This window comes from Uloborus diversus, chromosome 4, assembly GCF_026930045.1.
Source record: "Uloborus diversus isolate 005 chromosome 4, Udiv.v.3.1, whole genome shotgun sequence".
Taxonomy (NCBI): domain Eukaryota; kingdom Metazoa; phylum Arthropoda; class Arachnida; order Araneae; family Uloboridae; genus Uloborus; species Uloborus diversus.
The window spans coordinates 146,084,987-146,103,787 of NC_072734.1; the positions used below are offsets into that span (position 1 = coordinate 146,084,987).

Below are 18,801 nucleotides of genomic sequence, written 5' to 3' on the forward strand. Positions count from 1 at the left end.
TGTAGAAGAGGAAGGCCCCACCCCCTCTAAAAAAACTGAAATACGATTATCTTTCACGGTGTTGGGGTGGGGCGGGGTGGAGGTTTACGAATTTATAAGAGGGTAAGGGTCTGAAATCAATCACCCCCTCCTTGAATAGCTTCTGGATCCGTCCTTGGTTGCAACGAATGCACCGCGATCTGTGAAATCTTGTCAGAATGGATCGTATTTACGACGTTCGGTGCGTTGTCGTTGTGCCACGCGGTAAGAAAGTTTAAGTTCACAAATTTCGATATCCGCTTTATGCCTTTCTTAAAAACTAAATATTCCGATAAATAGGCGAGTTTAGGAACGCAGTGTCATTTCCTGGTGTAGTTAGTGGCTTATAGATAAACACCATATTAAGTTAAAATAAATTTATTCTTACGCTCAAGAGTTAACGTAAAACTAAAGTGTTTACACAACATGTTAAGACAAAATGAATACATCGAATCTCCCACACGTAGATACAGTCGAATGCTTAAATACCTTCTTAAGCTACGGAAATTTGCATACGGTTAAGCAACTCAAACAGTTGATACATTGCGACAGAAGAAAATTAAATTCCAACTCTAAAACAAAGTGTAAAATCGTTTTTGGGTCTTGTGTGATAAGTATGAGATATATCGTGTATTCACCGAATTCCGGCTTTGTGTGCATGTATAGTGCACCAATATTGCGTTTGCGAGCCTATGTTCCAAAACGATTTTTAATCTTTGCTGTATGACTGATCTCTCATGTCATTTTGTTCATGTTTTTTTTTATCACTTTTTCTAGGTTTTTTCTTGAAAAAACGTAATTTCACACAAAAAAAAACTTTTTTTTAATGTAGAGTCAGACTGGGTGAAGTTCTAAAAAAATATGAATATAATCCAAATGCAGACAATTTATAACTCTGACTACTAAAATTTCGCTCTCTAAATAAATATTAAAAACAACCATCGTCACGGTAATCTGAAAAATCAGAGCAACAGCAACTTTAGTAAAGTTATTATAATAAGTAATTCATGATTGCTTAATAATTTAATGTCATCACACATTTTAAAAATTGCATCATTTCATAGCATTTTTTATTGCAAATTTTCTTTTTTATCTACACGACGCAAAACTAATTACAGTGGAACCTGTTGAAGTGAAGTCAATCAGTGTACATTAGGGTGACCCAAGATATAATGGCGAAAAAAAAATTTGGGAAATCGAATACGCATACCCTCCATATTTTTTCCTTTTCACCTCAGAAACATCAGGAAAAAATTTTATTGCAATAAAATAACGGGAACCCGTGCCGACTTGAGGTCAAAGTTGGACCTGAAATCCTTTATGGCGACTACAGTGGGAAGATTGCTAACTGCATAATTCCTTACTATACGCGACATCAATTTATTTAAAGCATATATTTACAACAATATTATACTATAAGAAACATCACTGCACATATCTTCATTCCAATGTTTGCATTTTGCAGTCAAAATAAATCTTCCGGTACTCTCGAACGTAACGTAACACAAATTGTTTTTGCTCCTCATCAGCTGGTAGCAAACCATGAAAGTCCTGCATCATTTTTACCACTTTTTCAGCTATATCGTTTACTGCTCTAAGCATTGAACCGTCTTTTTAGCATCAAGGCATGAAATATTATTGACCCATAAAAGAGGACTCTCGTTGAGAAAACTATCATCAATTTTTAAGTCTAGTGAACAATGACTGACTTTTTGCTCATATGAAATCAATTGTTTTCTCTGCAAAATAATAAAATAACCGGTAACAAATGCACGATTTAAATGAATAATTAAACAGCTAGATGAAATCAATGTGCAAAACTTACCATACAATGAACCACGAAGATCTTACCTCAAAGGAATGTATTTTTTCTCATGGGTCGAGAAGGCTTCTCTACGTAAATTTGTCACGTAAACTTGTAAATTATTTTGTTTCTTCTTCTACCTCATCTTCAAAAAGAGCTAGGACTGCTATTTCCTCAGATAAATACCATAAATCCTGGATGAAATTTTGTGAAGCAGAGTTTGAGATAATTGGGTGCACATTTCGTACGCTTTCAAAGATTTCAAAAAGCACAAATCTTTGTTGAGTGGTTTGACTTCCAAAATGCATTGAAGCCATGGTTTCACGTATATCGTCACTACAAACAAGCAGACATCTGACAATGCTTCATTTTCCTTCGTATCTAATTTTAGTTGTGAGTGCGGTTTTAGTTGTGAGTGCATGGCTCCCGGTGGTCTTTTAAATTTATTTTCTGTATCTCCACCTAAAAATATGATAGACAGTTCTATCAACTCTCGATAGCCATCCCTGACCGTAACATTTGTAAGTTCAGCACGGTAAAAGCCAAGTAAATTTTCAAGTTCGGGTACAGTTCGAAACAACTCCGCTGCTTCTCTATAGCACCGTATTTTAGTCGGATCGATGTTTTTCCAAGACTGTCTGAGATTTTTGAAAAGTGGAATATCAGGGCTTGTTGTGACTTGCTTAATTTTCACTTCGAATACTGTCTTTAATACCAGTTTATATATATGATGGCGGCAGGCAAGGGAAAGCATTTCTCTATCACATTTTTGCTCAAGAAGGGCGCAAGTACCATTATAACGACCTGTATTGGAAGCTGTAGTAACACAATAGAGAATTTGAACTTAGTCTTCGAGATTCCAATCTAAAACTGCCTTCCAAACAGCCTGTTATTTTCCTGCAGAATTATCCAGTTTGGGCACAGCAATAAGTTGTTCCTTAGTTACATATGAAATAACTATAGGTTAGCAATCTTCAGATTTTTGATCACTCAAAGCTTTTATTCTTTCCTCGCGCTCCTTCTGCTCGTCGTCAGTTCGAATTCTTTGAGTTGAAAATGTTTACTTATCGGAAATTCATCAATGTTACACCCAAGTGCGTCAATAGTAGCTTCAAGAATAAAAACAGAAATCTCGTATATTTAACTGACACATGCCCAATGCAGCAACTAACTTTGGAGTAATAAAATCGCTCCTCATTACATATTGACTTGTTCCAGGTTCTGATTTACTTGTTCCAGGTTCTGGTATACTTGTTCCAGGTTCTCGTGTACTTGTTCCAGGTTTTGATATTCTTCTTTCAGGTTCTGATAAACTTGTTCCAGTTGCAAGAAAATCCTATCTTCCTCCATTTTGATTAACTGAAGTGCATCAGCATGTGCAATATCAACAAAATTGTTTAAATTACTCACAAAATCTATTTGCCGCTTCCTGAATACTTCTTGCAGTTTCTTTGTATTTTTTCGTAAGTCTTTCCAAACTTGTTACAGGTTTTTAAGTTTATTCACACAATTTGGCAACGATTTGGTGGAAATGCGTGTCTTTTCTCAAAAGATGATTCATTCCTGAATAGCGATATTTGCACTTTCACTGATGGATAAATTTACTTCTCGAATGCTGTAAAACAAAACAGGCAGAACCTCTTCGTTGGAGACAAGCTTTGAGCCCCTAATTTGATGTTTTACGACACCTATTGAAAATTTATCTTTTTTATCGAACTACGCAATTTCACTGCCATGTTTCGCTCACTATGGAAGAACTATACTGCGCTCACTGACCAGAGTGTATTCGTACTGACCCGTTTAACGTTTTGCACATTGTCATGGATAAGCCCCCAACAACTGTTTTTCTGTTCTGATTTGTTTCCTGTGCACCATTTACAGCTGCTTTGAGCTTCACAAAGTATCGCGTCGCCTGCGTTTGCTTGCTTAGGAGTACTCGTGCTATTTACACGTTTAGGCGCAAGTCGACACGGGTTACCGTGCCTCAAATTGCATGAAACTTTTTTTGCAGCGGTTTTGATATAAAAGGAAAAAAATAAGAGGGTATGCGTTAAAAAAAAACGACTTTCATTTTTTTGGGACACCCTAGTGTATCATTCATACTCATTATTATTTTTGAAATAATACTAGTTTTAGAGCGATGATGGTAAGATTAACAGTGACCTGAGGCAAAATACTTATATGCGGATCTACCGTTCAACCCCAGTTTCAAAACCACTCCTTTTTGCTATAATTTTCCTTGAGTGCAACTCCTATGCTGAGATTTTACCCCTAATGTCCCTCTCTTCTTGAAAAAGAGAAAGGAATTCGCAGGATATAAATGTTTTGCTTTCTTTAAGAAACTGAAATCTGCCTTGCCGCAGACATAACTTCAAATTTCTCTCTCCCTATCTCTCTTTTTCTCTGATATGTCTCGAAGATATCAATTTTAATCTCCTATATTTTACAAATTTATTATTTTTTGCGTATTATCTCATGACATATTAAGGAAAATCTTGCTTCCCCCCTGCCTACGCCCTTTTTAAAACATTGTAATGGGGTCGTTTCCAAAATTTTAAATGTATTTTTTTTCTGAAAGAGAATGCTAAAAAACATAGGATCTGATCATTAAAAAAATTATTTGAATAAGTTTAATATTTTTAAAAAATTAATCGGTGCGCTTTCATTGGTTGCGCTTCTGCCAATGACACCACAAATGATGAAATGCCATTCTATGTTGCCATTCACAGAGCATAATATTTCATTCGCATCTTTACTCTTGTGTACTGGCAACGATATGGTTGATGGCAAGCGTAGATCGCAATAGTTGATTCGCTTGTTGATTATCATAACGTGGAAAAGCGGTAACATATGCGCCAAAGTGCATCATTTGTGAGGTTATAAAGACCACGCCTTGTTTGAAAAATCGGACATTGTAAAAAATTAATTAAAAAATAACTGTGGGGAAAATGAAAGTATTTTCTTGGTCCATGTTATTTTTTGGCTTATTCTATCAATTTCGGTGACTAAGAGTAGAACTTCTGACTGAAGGAAACAACCCCATTGTTTATTTTACGCATAGTTTTAGGAGACCTAATATTTCCATTTACTTAAGAGAGAGATGGGAGGACTGGGACGACGGGCGGAAAAGGGCAACTGCTTTCATGCCAAAATAATGTAAAGTTTTTTTTTCTAGCAAAAGGCACACGACACAGGGGCGTACATAGACTTAGGTGCACCCCCCTTCCCGTGCAGGATTTATAAGCGCGCCCTATCTGAGTCTTACATCAAAGATTTAAAAAATATATTGCGAAATAAAAACACTATAAAAATTGTAGTTAAGTTGAAAAGGCTGAATTTATAAAGGGAAGCCCTAGATTCGTCCACGGATGCGCTATTTTCTGACTTTATTTTATTTTTTCTAAATGTCATTTTTTTATTTTAATCCGATTTTGTTATTTTCGACGCATTCGTTCTTTTCTTGACTTTAACTCTAAACCTTTTTCGATAGTGTGTTTAAAAAGTCTGATCAGGGGCACCCTGATGGGAGGTCACGGAAAGTCATCGTGACTTCCCAAAAATGTACTTATTCGACAAATTTTGGCTGACGATTCAGAAAAATTGTCGTCATTCGATGAAATTTGGAGTTTCATATTTCCATATTCTGAAAAATTATCATTCGGTGAAATTTGGAGTTCCAGTCGGCAAATTGTGAACTTCCTCAAGGGAGATCCAAAAAGAGGGGAGGGGGGAGGTAGGGAAGAACGCTCTCCTAAAATTACCTAAAAGGAGGCACCAAATATGCAAGGACAAATGAGAGGGAAAGGGTGGGTGGTCGTTAATTCGCACGCCTAATACGACACCGCCACAAGTCAAAAAATTGTTGATTTTGAATTATATACACGTCCTGGTGCATTTTTATCAGTTGTATTAAAATGCAAGACAGCCACACACACACACAAAAAAATTATTTTGGATATATGTCAGTGTGTTACTATAAGAATTTAAGCAAAGGCGCATTATATTTAAATTGATTTTTCTCGAAAAGTAGTTTTGCAGATGTGGCAGTGTTGCACTAGGAGTGCGAATTATGCATGTAACGTATTAAAGGATATTCCATTCAGAAAGCCTAAGTAATTACTTTGATTAGGAAAAATATATATTCAACAAATATACGTACAGAGATACCGTCAAAAAAATAATTAAATCTTGGAGCCAGAACAAAATTTTTCGCTCCAGATAAATCATCTTTCAGAGTTTAAAAGAAAATTTAATGTAACATGGCTTCTGAAAGATTGTTCTGAAAAATCAAATATTCAATGTAATTTTCAGTCGCTCGGAATTTAACGAATACCTGGAAACTTATAACTTAATAATTTTAATTACCTGTATATCTATACACATTTTCATTGCAACTGATAGGGCTATTTCTTCTAAATCGTACGCTTTAAAACCCCGTGCCTGTCCATTATGTGTATAAAATTAGAATCAAGCTAGAGTCAGCAGCTGCTACATCTACCGGAGAAGTTAGATGCAGTTTTTCTCATTGTATTTCGATAAAAATGCAGCTGTCTCATTCCTCCCAACTCTCCTTTGCATAATTGACATTAAGTAACACATTGCTATTCCTTCATAGTATTTCCTTGAATTCACGCCGAATACCGTTTGGTTTGAATAAGCATACTTATTTTTTTATTCGTGTTTGTTTATAATGTAAGTGTACAAAGTATGTATAATATTGTAAAGTGTTTTACAGTACAAAGTTTAAAGACGATTTCTCGTATGCCAAAGGAAGATTCGCTGTGTGTAACGAAGGCATCACCATCATTGTGATTTTACATAATATTACAATGCTTTTGTGAGTTGAATATATATATATATATATTCACTAAAAACTGAAAAATACAGAAGTTGGACATTTTTTAAGTAAAATTTTCTAAAATCGGGTTGATTCTCTAAGCGATAAGTTAGCAATGTAAAGTTTCTGAGAAAATTTGATTGAGCAAAAGTTGCCTATCCTGAGGTTTTCTCGTAATCGCATAAAACAAAAGAAATGACAGCTCCAAAACAAAAAATGCTTCTCACCCACGATGGCTTGTATAATATGTCCTCTCTCCGAACATGTTTTCTCTTTTGAATACTTAAATATCAAGAAATTTGATTACATTCCTTCATTTTCAAACTAATATTAAAGAGGCATCAAGAGACAGTATCTTAAATCTTTTAATTTTTTTTTATCAAAACTGATTCTTATACTCACCATCTTGCTCTGTGTACAGATCGAACGGTAAGAAGCCTTTGCACTTGCATTTGACTGGCACCGTAAGCAGAAAGCGTTGTGAAAAAGCCGTAGAAAAAAATGTTGATGAATGTATAGCGTGTAGTGAAATCTGGTTCGAATCTGTTGAAAAGAAGAACAAGTTATAGTTTTTTTTTCTTTTAAAAGTTAAATAAAATTAAAGTTAAACAAAGTGTCATTATTAACTAATAAGATGCAATTATGAAAAATAGATCACAAATAAATATCTCTTTTTGTGGGTCGCAAACGAATGTTTAGGAAAAAATTTTGAATTGCAGAATAGCCAATTTTGACCAAGTGTTGACCTTTTTTTAAATAAAACTTCTATAATACTCCCCCACCCGAAGATAATCTTTATTACTAATAATAAAGCTGAAAGCCTGTCTGGATTTCTGTGTGTCTGGATGTCTGTGATGCGCATGGCGCCTAGAGAGTTCGGCCGATTTTCATGAAATTTGGCACAAAGCTAGTTTGTAGCACCTCGAAGCGATTGTTCGAAAATTCGATTTTGTTCTTTTTCTATTCTAATTTTAAGAAACTTTTTCCGAGCAAAATTATTATAAGATGGAAGAGTAAATTCCCAAGTTATCATAACGTGGAACCGTAACATGGGCAAGCCAATTGGCGAAAAATTCACCATACATTATTTGTAAATATACAGGCGAACCAAAAGACCTATTAATTTTCTATTACATGCAAAGCCGTGCGGGTACCACTAGTATAACATAAAACAGAAGTGCAAACCAGAGTGACATCCTCAATTGGCGACAACTTGGTTTTATATCGTCGGGTTGACGGTTGATGGCCAATTTGTCACCGAAACCGAGTCAGATTGGCGGTTTGAGTGATATTCGATCAAGTTCCCATACACGCAAATGATAAGCATTAGGCCATTCCGCGGAAAACGGTAATTTTGTCTCGCACGTGATTCCTTATATATTTCATTAAAAATAATAATTTAAAACGGCAATGATAAAAATGATATTGCTTAACAAATCTGTACCTCAGAGTCAGAGGGACATAAGTCACATTAGGATAATTTTACAGTATAGAGGGAAAACTTTTTTCTAGCCCATGCAAAAGATGGGATGCGCGCTCTTTTAACCCTGGTAAAAAATTTGAAAGGATTTTTTTTAAAGAATTACGTTCACATGGTTCGATGCAAAATATGCTTCTACATACAATGCACTAATAAACGGAAAACCGCTATTTTTGGACTTGCGTTCTTCTGGTTTTGAGGTACTGAAATTGCAAACGAATGCGCGATTCCTTAAGCAAAAGATTTCGTCATTACTTTTTGGAAATAATTACTTATTAATGAAATATATGAAGCGTCACGTGCAGAATAAAGTGACGACTTTTTCGTAGAATGGACCAACATAGTTTTTTTCAATGGTTTAAACTATTATTTCTCAACAAAAGAGATGTGTTTCCTTTACATTGGAACCCTTGCTCTCAAATCTACAATTAGTTTTAACATTACTATATTAAAAGAGCAGAAATAATAACTAATTCATAATCAAGTTAACTTTGGATGTCCCCGGCACGTGACGCATGCAAATAAACCTTTTAAATAACGAAATTGTGTAATAAAAATATAACTGTGTCAGGAGTATCTTTGTATCAAATGTAAAGAATAAAAAAAATACTTACCCCTGTTTAGTTAAAATATTAAGAGATATGAAAAAATGTTAATGAAATGTAAGCGTCTTTTTGTCCTGCACTGACGGAGGTAGAATGGCCCATTGTTATTGAAATTGCTATTGTTCTCAAAAACGGTTTTCTGCTTCTGATCACAAGACCACAGGAATCAACAATTATGTTTTCTTCATTTATGTTTTAGCTCATAAATAGTGAGGTAATTTTTACTTCCTTTAAAAAAAATGAAGTATTGTATTCGCGAAAAAAAATTTTACCCAAAAATCGGCCTCAATTTCCATTTAGCTCAGCCCCAAATGAATGTTTAGTTTTTTTTTTCAACCCGACCATCCGTGGATATGTGCCTAGGAACGTACAGACACCCGAAATATCCATTTTGACGATCCCCGAGTAAATTACGAGTTTTCTCGTGACGTCTGTATGTATGTCGCATAACTCAAGAACGGGATGTCCTAGAAAGTTGAAATTTGATACGTAGACTCTTAGTGGGGTTTAGTTATGCACCTTCCTTTTTGGTTGCATTCGAATGCTCCAAAGGGGGTCTTTTGCCCCTTTTTGAGGGACAATCATTGTTAATTTCGATGTAAACTCAAGTGGTGTTATAATTTGGCGGACACTTGGCGATATATCGCCAATCTTATGGTCGCCAAATTTTGTCGCAAACTTGGCGATAAATTTGGCGATTTTTTTTTTTTAAATCTGGTTTCAATTTGGCCACTGTTGGTGATATTTAGAGAGTAAACTATTAAATCATATTTAAACTGCCAATAATGAGAAAATGACATTAAATTGGAGCAAAAGGAAGTCATGTGATGCACACATAAGCTCGTTTGTTTCCCAAGCGTTGATGTTGGGTGTTCATAACCCCAACATTATGTCTTGTGCACTTTACAAAATGCAGCAAATTAAAGGAGGGAAATTTCCAATTATATTATCAATTATTTACTTAAATAAGTACAGCTGAAACAGTGCCCGAAGTGACATAAATATAAAGTCTCATATGTATACGTTACGAAAAGTTCAGTTTTTTTTTTTTGGGACCGCACCTCAACACAGTTCAGGGTTAAATGGAAAAATCTATCTTAATTAGATTGTAACCGATTGTTATCAGCCGTGGATATTATTTGAAGCCTATTACTTATCAACTGATCATTCAATGTATTACAGTGATTAATTCAATCACGCAATTGTTCTACTTTCTTGTACAATGTATCATAGATCTGAAAAATCGATGCAAAAAAAAGAAAAGAAAGAAACTTATCAGATGACATCATTGAGAACGCAATTTGGAGCTCGAGTTCCTTACGTTCTTGTTCGACTGGCACAGTACCAAAATACTTCTTTTTTGCTTTGGTGTTACCTATATTAAGATTGATTACTTAGTACTGAATGTCGGCTTGCGATAAAGAGATGAATTTGATAGTGCCAAACATTCTAGAAGTTCTACAAATTCAACTACAAATTTTCTAACCCTACTACTGTGAAATTTGTTGTGCTAATGGGCCGATTTCGTGTTGTGTTTTGATACAGATAGCGATGCCAATTCGGTTGATACAGATATTCAGCCTTTTTGTCTTATGTAGACATAATGTCTTATTTCTGCAAGTTGCATTAATCCATTAGCAACAGAGATTTCATCTGCTTTTTAACAATAAGTTCTATATAATACAACTCGCCTACATTAAAACCCTGAATCGTGAACAAGTAAGCGACACGTCCGCCATCTTGGGGCTAAATGTTGTTTTCTTCCTATGTCTGTTATAATGAAGTAGCGTGTTTTGCTTCTTGATTGTGGATTAACATAAGTTTAACTAGAAACCACCAGCAAGAAGCAAAACACGCTACGTCACCATAGCAGACACAGGAAAAAAGCATCGTTTAGCACCAAGACGGCTCACGTGTCGCTACTTAATCTACGATTCCGAGCTTTAATGTAGCTGATAGTAATGTAAGAGTTTTATCTTGTTAAATAAAATTCTTTGAACTTTCTTCAATTATTCCGCTTAACTTCAGATGACGTTTAACTATCTAAAAGGAGCAATAGTATGTGCTGATATAAAAACTATTATAAATAGAGGGGGTTGGGGTAAAAATATTTTCCTGTTTGGTGTTCTTTGAGTGGGTACCCGACGGGAGGTCACGGGATGCAGTGTGACCTCCAAAAAATATCTTTATTCGGCAACTTTTATCTGAAGATTCGACAAACTTGGGGACAGCGTTACAAAATTGCATTTTTCAGCGCTTTTTCAGAAACGAAGGAGTTTTAAAGTTTTTTTTTTTTTAAATCGTTTCTCGCATTGTCATGAAAACATTCCACGCACCAAATAATTCCTTACTGCTTAATGGTTCCAATCCAGAGTGCAGTAATGAAGTGTTTTCGGCTTCAACTTCACAGAACCCTTGATTTTGAGCCTTATTACCAATCCTAGAATAGAAGTTAATATGCTAGAAACCATGTAAAGACTTATGACCTCCTCGTCTTTCTTTCCCCAAGTGACCGCAATGCTCAATCTTTTTACAGCTTCTTTCAAATCAATCTTTTTATCTTTATTCACTATACGCCACATTGCAAAACGTATTAAAACATGTGTATGAATATTTTTCTTCTAACCTTTAACGTATAATTAAGTTTTATGTAACGAAATATAATGAATGCTTATGACGAAAAACGAAATATAATTATTAATTATTATAACGAAATATAATTATGCTTAATGAACTTAACAAAAAGTTATTGAATTCCTAAATTCCGTTACGAAACACGATTACTGTGCATCTTCGTTGTGACAACATTCTTATTTTTTTTCGAAATAACTGATTCATCATAACATGAAGCAATATTTCTGCAGCGGTTGTTTTGTATTGTGACACCATTCAGTCGCGCTTCCGCCACTGATTTTCTCAAAGTATAAACAGGGGTGCCCATCCCCTCCAAGAGTAAGGACACACACCCTTAAATATCACGAATAACCCCCCAAGAACTAGAGCCTCCACCCAAAAATTGAGGAAAATACCCCTTAACCCTCCCCTCTAAAAATTACAATGGCGCACTCTGCGCCATGACCCTTTCCTGGTGGACAACCCTGGTATAACTTATGTCTAGGACAATAGTAAATTGCTACAAAACTTCAAACAAAATGCTTAAAAGAAGAGCACTGTAAGCAAGCATTATTACTATTACTACTAAAGTTAAGTTAAATGTGTATTTTCTTCATGTTGCTTTTTATTATTATTTCCCTAAAATGGAAGGGATGTAACCCCAAACACCCTCCCCTTAGGCACGACCATGTAAAGAACAGAGTCTACTTCTATAAAATGCAGTTAAATTTTGAAAATGTTCAGAAACAGTTTTAAAAGAATATTTCTTGGCTTAATATTGGACGTATCTGTGAGATACGTCCGTTACTGAGCAAAAAGGAAATATCTTTTTGTTGCTTATGGAAATCTTTAGTTGTTTAACATAGAAGTAGTTCTTCATAAACTTGATGCATTTAAACAAGAATCTAGCGTATTTTGAGTCATTGTAGGTTGTTTTGTGTAACAACGTATATGACTGTTACCGTGGAAATGCTCAGGAGTATTCGGGTGTTGCGATTTCATGGTCAAATAGTACATAAAGCTCCCGATTAAGGTATCAGGTAGCTCTAAGCCAAACGCTTTTTTGGGGGGGGGGAGGAGGCTCTCTGTGGTACAATTTTTGCCATTATACAATTTTAATCTTTGGAAAAAACAGTTTTAGTCATTGAAGAGGGGGGGGGGGGAGTGAAATATCCCAGACCTTGGTTTAGTTGGCTTTTTCAGTTATCAGGTTAATTTACTTCAGATGCCATCTGAAGTAAATTTTGAAGTGCGTAGCATTTATTTAAAAAATTTTATCATTGCCAATATTGCAGCATTTTGTTTGTTTTTTAACCGATAGCCGCTGTGCCATTCAACATCTGAGAAATTGGACAAGGGTTGGAGACGATACTTCAGTGAAAATTCTGGAAAATTTAAAAGCACTCTCACAACATCACAGGATTTTTTTTTTCAACGGATTCGTTCCCATATTGGTATTCTGGGCAATGAGACAGCTAATATTCTTGCCAAAGAGGGTTCTTCTGGGACTTTAATCTCTCCTGAGAATCTTACATCATCTGAGAGATGTTGAAAGTTTAAGACGTCATATAGGAATCTGTTTGAGACGCCTACACTTCACTCCTGGTATTCTGAAAAATCCCCAGGCAGCGCCCTTGCTCTTGGTGCGGAGAGAACCATCCAGGTCAAGATCAGTAGACTCAAGAAAGGGCACACTAAGAACCTATTTTTTTACCAGCGGAGAGAAAAGCTTTCAGACTTGCACTAAATGTACTTTAGCTGAGGCCTCTCCTTCCCTCCTTTTTGCGTGTTGGGACTAAAATATGTACTACAAAAATATACTAACTATACTAAAATATCTAACGACTATTCCGCTTTTAGTGTACGACTTCTTATCGAGTCAAACTCTTGGACCTGGTCTAGCATCGATTAGATCATGTTGAATAAGCCGCAACAACAATATTGCAGAATTGTTTTCATTACTATTAGACTAAGAGCTCAAGAGATACATGTATAATTCTCATGACCGCAGTTTGCAGACCCCTGGATTAAATTAACAGATCTCCAGACTGCTCGAAGCGCTTTAGACACTTACCCTAGAGTCCGCCCTGCCTATCACTTAATACTTTTTAACTCTTTGAGCATCCAAAGTTCCCCAAACTGATCTTTACATTTAAGGATTTACGAACGACTCCATAGTGCGTTGAAAAAGCACTAATATTTAGAAAACTCTCCAACTTGCTTACCCTGGTATGATGAGACGTCCTCCATCTTTGGCCCTGGATATCACTGTTTCAATGCCTCCAACATCCAAACAGCCTTTGATGACCATGGCCACCATGCCACCATACATAAGTAGAGCTTGGAAAACGTCGGTCCAAAGAACTGCCTTCATACCACCCTGAAATCATTTCAGAAGTCATAATGTACATCATTTGTTTACACCTGTAGCACAGATATTGGTTTACTTTTGTTACACATAAAAATCTTGGTATCGATATAAATTGCGCGAGTAAAGATTTCCGTCTTACATTGAAATTTCAAGATGTTGTTAGTTACTTTTGTATATAAGTAACAAATTCCTTGGCTATTATAATTCACTCTCTACATTTTATCTTTTTCAAATGAAATAGTATTGTTTTTTGGAAATTTGGTATTTTCCGTATTATTTCTTCGACAACTTTCGCCAAAACAGAAACTATCACCAAATGAAACTTAAGATCATAAAATCACATTAAGACTTGTTCTTGGAAAGTTTTCCAAAATGAAGTAGAGCAAGTTTGATGACTCCATCCTTGACAGTCTATCGTTACATAAATCATTGGTTAAAAAATTGGACAATGTATAAAATATTGACAATTCGCCACAGAGACAAAAGGTTTGATAATTTTACCAAAAGATGGTTAAGAACCTTTTTAACTGGATTCTCAACATGCCAAATTCATAAACTAACTCAAAATATAAAAGCGAATGCCAATTTTATACTTTATTGACAAAAGAAGTTTTAATACTGATGCAAACCGAAACTATTTGCATAACCCCTAAGTCTGGAAAAGTTTTATAATACGTTATGGTACTGATGCCATATGGACGGTGGTATATGTAAAAATGGGTCGATCCACCAAGCAGTAGTTTTGAGTGAATTGATTTTAAAATTTAACATCAATGCCCAATTGTAAAGACATGGGTTGGCATTCTGTTCATTAAATGGTATAGTAAAACATAATTTGGTGAAAATATTTTTTTTGCATCCTATATAGTATATCAGTTTATTTTCCAACCTATGTGAATAACTCATTTTTTGAATTTTTGTAGATTGACTCATTTTTGCATAACCCATATAGCCTTGAGCGATAACCCTAATAATAAGCACGTACATTTAAGCCTTTTTATGAGCTCAATTCCTTCCACAAGCCAGCTGCAGGAAAACATGTTAAAAATTAAAAGTATTTATTTTTTATGTCAGATTGAAGCTCTCATGAGCAAATCGTCAGCGGACTATCGAACACTTCATTAGAAAATGGGTCGAGGTTGAATGCAAAATTTGGCGAGGTTGTATTGTTTGCTATGTCGACAGTGCTCCTGACTAATTTCGGTAGTTTCGTAATTTTGAAATGATGAAATAAACCTTTATCACGATATTAACTCTTTAACATGGCCTCTAGAGCTTAAAAGAACGTAGGAAATGGTAGATCACTCACTCATATTCTTTAAAAGAAATTAAGCATTTCGTTCACTGCCAAGCTCCTGCCATCTTTGGAGAAACTATTCTGTAGTAGCGTTATTACATATCAATTTTTAAAATGCCAATGGGCCATTCTCGAAAAAATGTAACGTGCGTAACGATATTTTTTTTATTTTGTTCAAGTAGCTATTAAATAAATATGCGATTAACTGTCATGCTTTGATAGTATATTAAAGCATGCATTATTCCCCAAGAGCATTATTTTTTGAAGGCTTTGGTTAGCTGGAAAAAATTAAAAAAAATTAGCATTATGCACGGGACATTATTTCGAGAATCGCCCCAATCATTTTTCCACTTAATAATATACTTTTTTTTCTAAATAAAAAGAAGGTGTTGGAACCGCACTATTCCCTTAAACTTTTTGGGGGAAGGGGACATCAACAAACCGTTCCCCAATCAAGTTTGAGGATTGAGGTTCTGACAGACAGACTCATTCCCTTGTTTCTTTATCTCATAGCCCTACTTTCAAACTTTTCTGCTTAAATTTTCATTTTTCAGTGCTCATTTACTTTTTTTAAATCGTCGTTCTTATGAAATTAAATTAAATATTCTTCTCTCTCTTTTTTTAAGTTTTCGCAGGAATAGAAGTTGAGAAGTATGCAGAATAGTGGGTTTTATTTTCTTCAACTGACCTTACGTAGTAGGTGACCCGAATATCGCATTATAAGCCCCCTTCCCCCACCGATTCTGATAACATCCCCCTCCAAAATCAGGCCCTTGCCTAGGTTAGATCTAAACCTGGCTCAGTGAATAAACTATAGGAATGAAACTCTAAAAAACTTTTTAAGTATTTCATCCCACCCTCTTCCCCTAAAGTAATAAAAAAATAATGAAACGGAGAAAAAGTTGATGCCAAATCTGTTTTTCAATGTATCAAAAGAGCTAAGTAAAATATGAAAAAAAAAAACGTAAAAATTTTATGTGTGCTTCGGCGCAAAGGAACTGCAAAAAGAAAAAAGAAACACTTTATACTGAAAAAGCGTTTTAGCAGTAGAGACGTATGGTATATTACTTGAATCGATAGGCTCTAGCGGTGACAATGTGCGTGCACAAAAGTTAATGAATTAATTGTTTTCGAGTGCGCATGGTCTTTCTGCTAGGAGAATTCAGAGCTATTCCATAACATTAATGAAACTACGTATAATAAAAGCAGCTGCTCTTTTCATACTATTATGAAAAACACATTAATAAACTATACACAATTTGGCTTACTTGATAACTATATTTTTTTTAAATTTGTATATTTTTTTTCTTATGAGTTGGTATGAATCTGTTAATATAAAAAATAAGAGAACATTGCATTTACAGACTAGGTAATACATAAAATACACCGCCAGTTCAGTCATTCCAATCGAGGACCGCAGTTTCGTGCTTATTAGCACTCATCAGCCCGGCATAGGAAGTGACTGTGTTGGAGGTGGAAAACCTCCTTGGCTTCTTTAGAAGCCAAGACTGCCAAACAAATTGGTATCTAATATAGAGTTAGCACAAACCAGACAAGTGACCGAAGCAATGGTTCGGTTCAACTAGAAGATTAAAGGCGAGGCTATTTTCAGTTAGTTACCACCCTATAGCCAGGGCTAAGGCAGAACTACATGAAATACACCGCCAGCTCAGTCATTCCAGCCGAGGACAGAAGTTTCGTTCTTATCAGCACTCATCAGCGCGGCATAGGTAACTAACTGAAAATACCATGCCTTGCCTTCAATCTTCGAGTTGAACCGAACCATTGCTTCGGTCACTCGTCTGGTCTGTGCTAATTCTATATTAGCTACCAGTTTGTTTGGCACTCTTGGCTTCTTTAAGAGGTTTTCCACCTCCAGCTCAGTCACTTCCTATGCCGAGCTGATGAGTGCTAATAAGCACGAAACTGCAGTCCTCGGCTGGAATGACTGAGCTGGCGGTGTATTTCATGTATTTCTGCCTTAGCCCTGGCTATAGGGCGGTAACTAACTGAAAAAAAAACAGGTAATGATATTTACTTACCAAAGTGCAATAAAATGTACAGACTACCCCAACCGATACAACAGACATCCATATTGTAAGGTTGGTCACTGCACTCAAAGCCAAGGCAGGAGCGTAAAGAATAACAGCAATGTACAACATCTGACAAAAAAAAAAAGCTCATTATTAAAAAAAATCTTGAAATTTCAGTTTTCACACATCAGTAAATTAAAGAATGAATAAAACATAGATACACACTTTAGAAGTAAAATGCGTTACTATGTAGTAATGGTTCACATTCCTTCATTCATCTATTTATTTATTTATTTATTGGCAGTTAACAGCGGAGCTCATTTATAATATTGCGACTTAGAGCCCACCATTACACCGATTGCAAAACTGGCGAATAGTTATTTTCCTTTCGGATAATCCTTTCCGTTCTTCACTTACACAAGTGTTCACACAATGTGATGTAAATTAGGGGTCAACTAGCAACTTTTTTTTATTATCAGAAACTGCTGTTAAAAATTCAGGAAACGTTTTATGACAAATATTACTGTAAAAATGAAGTGTTTACAGTAAAGAAAAAAATTACAGTAAATTGTACTGAAAAAAAAACGATTGCAGCGCCAATTGATTTACCTAGTGATTTACAATGCGAAGCAGATAACACCGTATTTCACCTCACTCGATGAGTCCTAACTCGTATGTGTCGGGCAGCAAAGCCACTTAACCAATCCGAAGGTCCCGAGATTGAACCTTCTGTTTGCATTTAGCGTTTTTTTACTCTCGTTTATTCTACCGTAAAATTTTACAGTAAAATAGAATTTTACGATAAAAATTACTGGCAATAAGGATCCCAGTAACTTTTACCATAATATTGTTTTAACATTGATGCACTAAACATTTTCCTTTCTCAGCGAAAACTAAGTTAGGGGGATATCCATAAATGTCACATTTTTTTTGGCATTTATTCTTCCCCTTAGTTACAAGGTGTTACGCTTCATTTTACCCCTAACTCTTTCCCATGTCCTGCATTATTGCGGTTAAAAAATGCCTCATGTCAGACTTCTTGTCCCCTTCTCCTGCCCCCTAGTCACAAATTCATCAAATGTCACGACCCCTTCCTGCCACTTTAAAGATTACATCATTATGACAACCCTTTGTCGAGGAATGCCGCTATTAACAAAAATTACCATTATTTCTCATACAGTACCGAAACAGAAAATTTGGAAAAATTTCCCTTCCGCATAGTATGTGTTTCATTAATCATTAATTTTTCATTTCAAAATCAGGCATTCAATGTCTCTTTAAAATTTCTTTGCATACCACTTGTTCAAAAAATATTTCAAATGCTTTGGTTGTTTCAATACGTAGCCGCCCACTTGTGAAGTTGAATTCAAAATCAAAACCATCTGGTTCTGGAAAGTTTCCAAGCGCACCGTGGGATGCAGGAGCAAAACTTCTGCGGGAACTCACAGCAACTCAGCTCCGGTACTTAACTGCTTTTTGTGGGAGCTCACCGCATCTCAGTTCCTGTACTTGGTTGTTTTTTTACCTCAGAGTTCAGCCTGTTGTATAAATGTACGATATTCTGGTATGTTCTGGAGAAGAACGCACTTTCTTCCGAAAAGGATATTAAACTTTAGCTATTCATGTACATACAGAACAGAGATTGAGCCGTTCTTTTTTACCGTTTAGCGATAAAACAATAGGAATAGCCTTCCCCTCCCACGTCGGGGGAGCAAAACCAAGTCAATCAGTAAAATCGGATTC

General features: G+C 35.6%; 1 protein-coding gene across 1 annotated transcript in view; it reads right to left on the reverse strand.

Moving 5' to 3' along the window:
* LOC129220905 (putative sodium-dependent multivitamin transporter) overlaps positions 1-18,801 on the reverse strand; it is a 51,976-nt gene that overhangs the window by 21,823 nt on the left and 11,352 nt on the right. The window contains exons 3-5 of the mRNA XM_054855338.1: positions 17,068-17,187; positions 13,583-13,737; positions 7,062-7,202 (exon numbers count right to left, since the gene is read on the reverse strand). Coding sequence (XP_054711313.1) covers positions 7,062-7,202; positions 13,583-13,737; positions 17,068-17,187 — 416 coding nt within the window. The remainder of the gene's footprint in view (positions 1-7,061; positions 7,203-13,582; positions 13,738-17,067; positions 17,188-18,801) is intronic.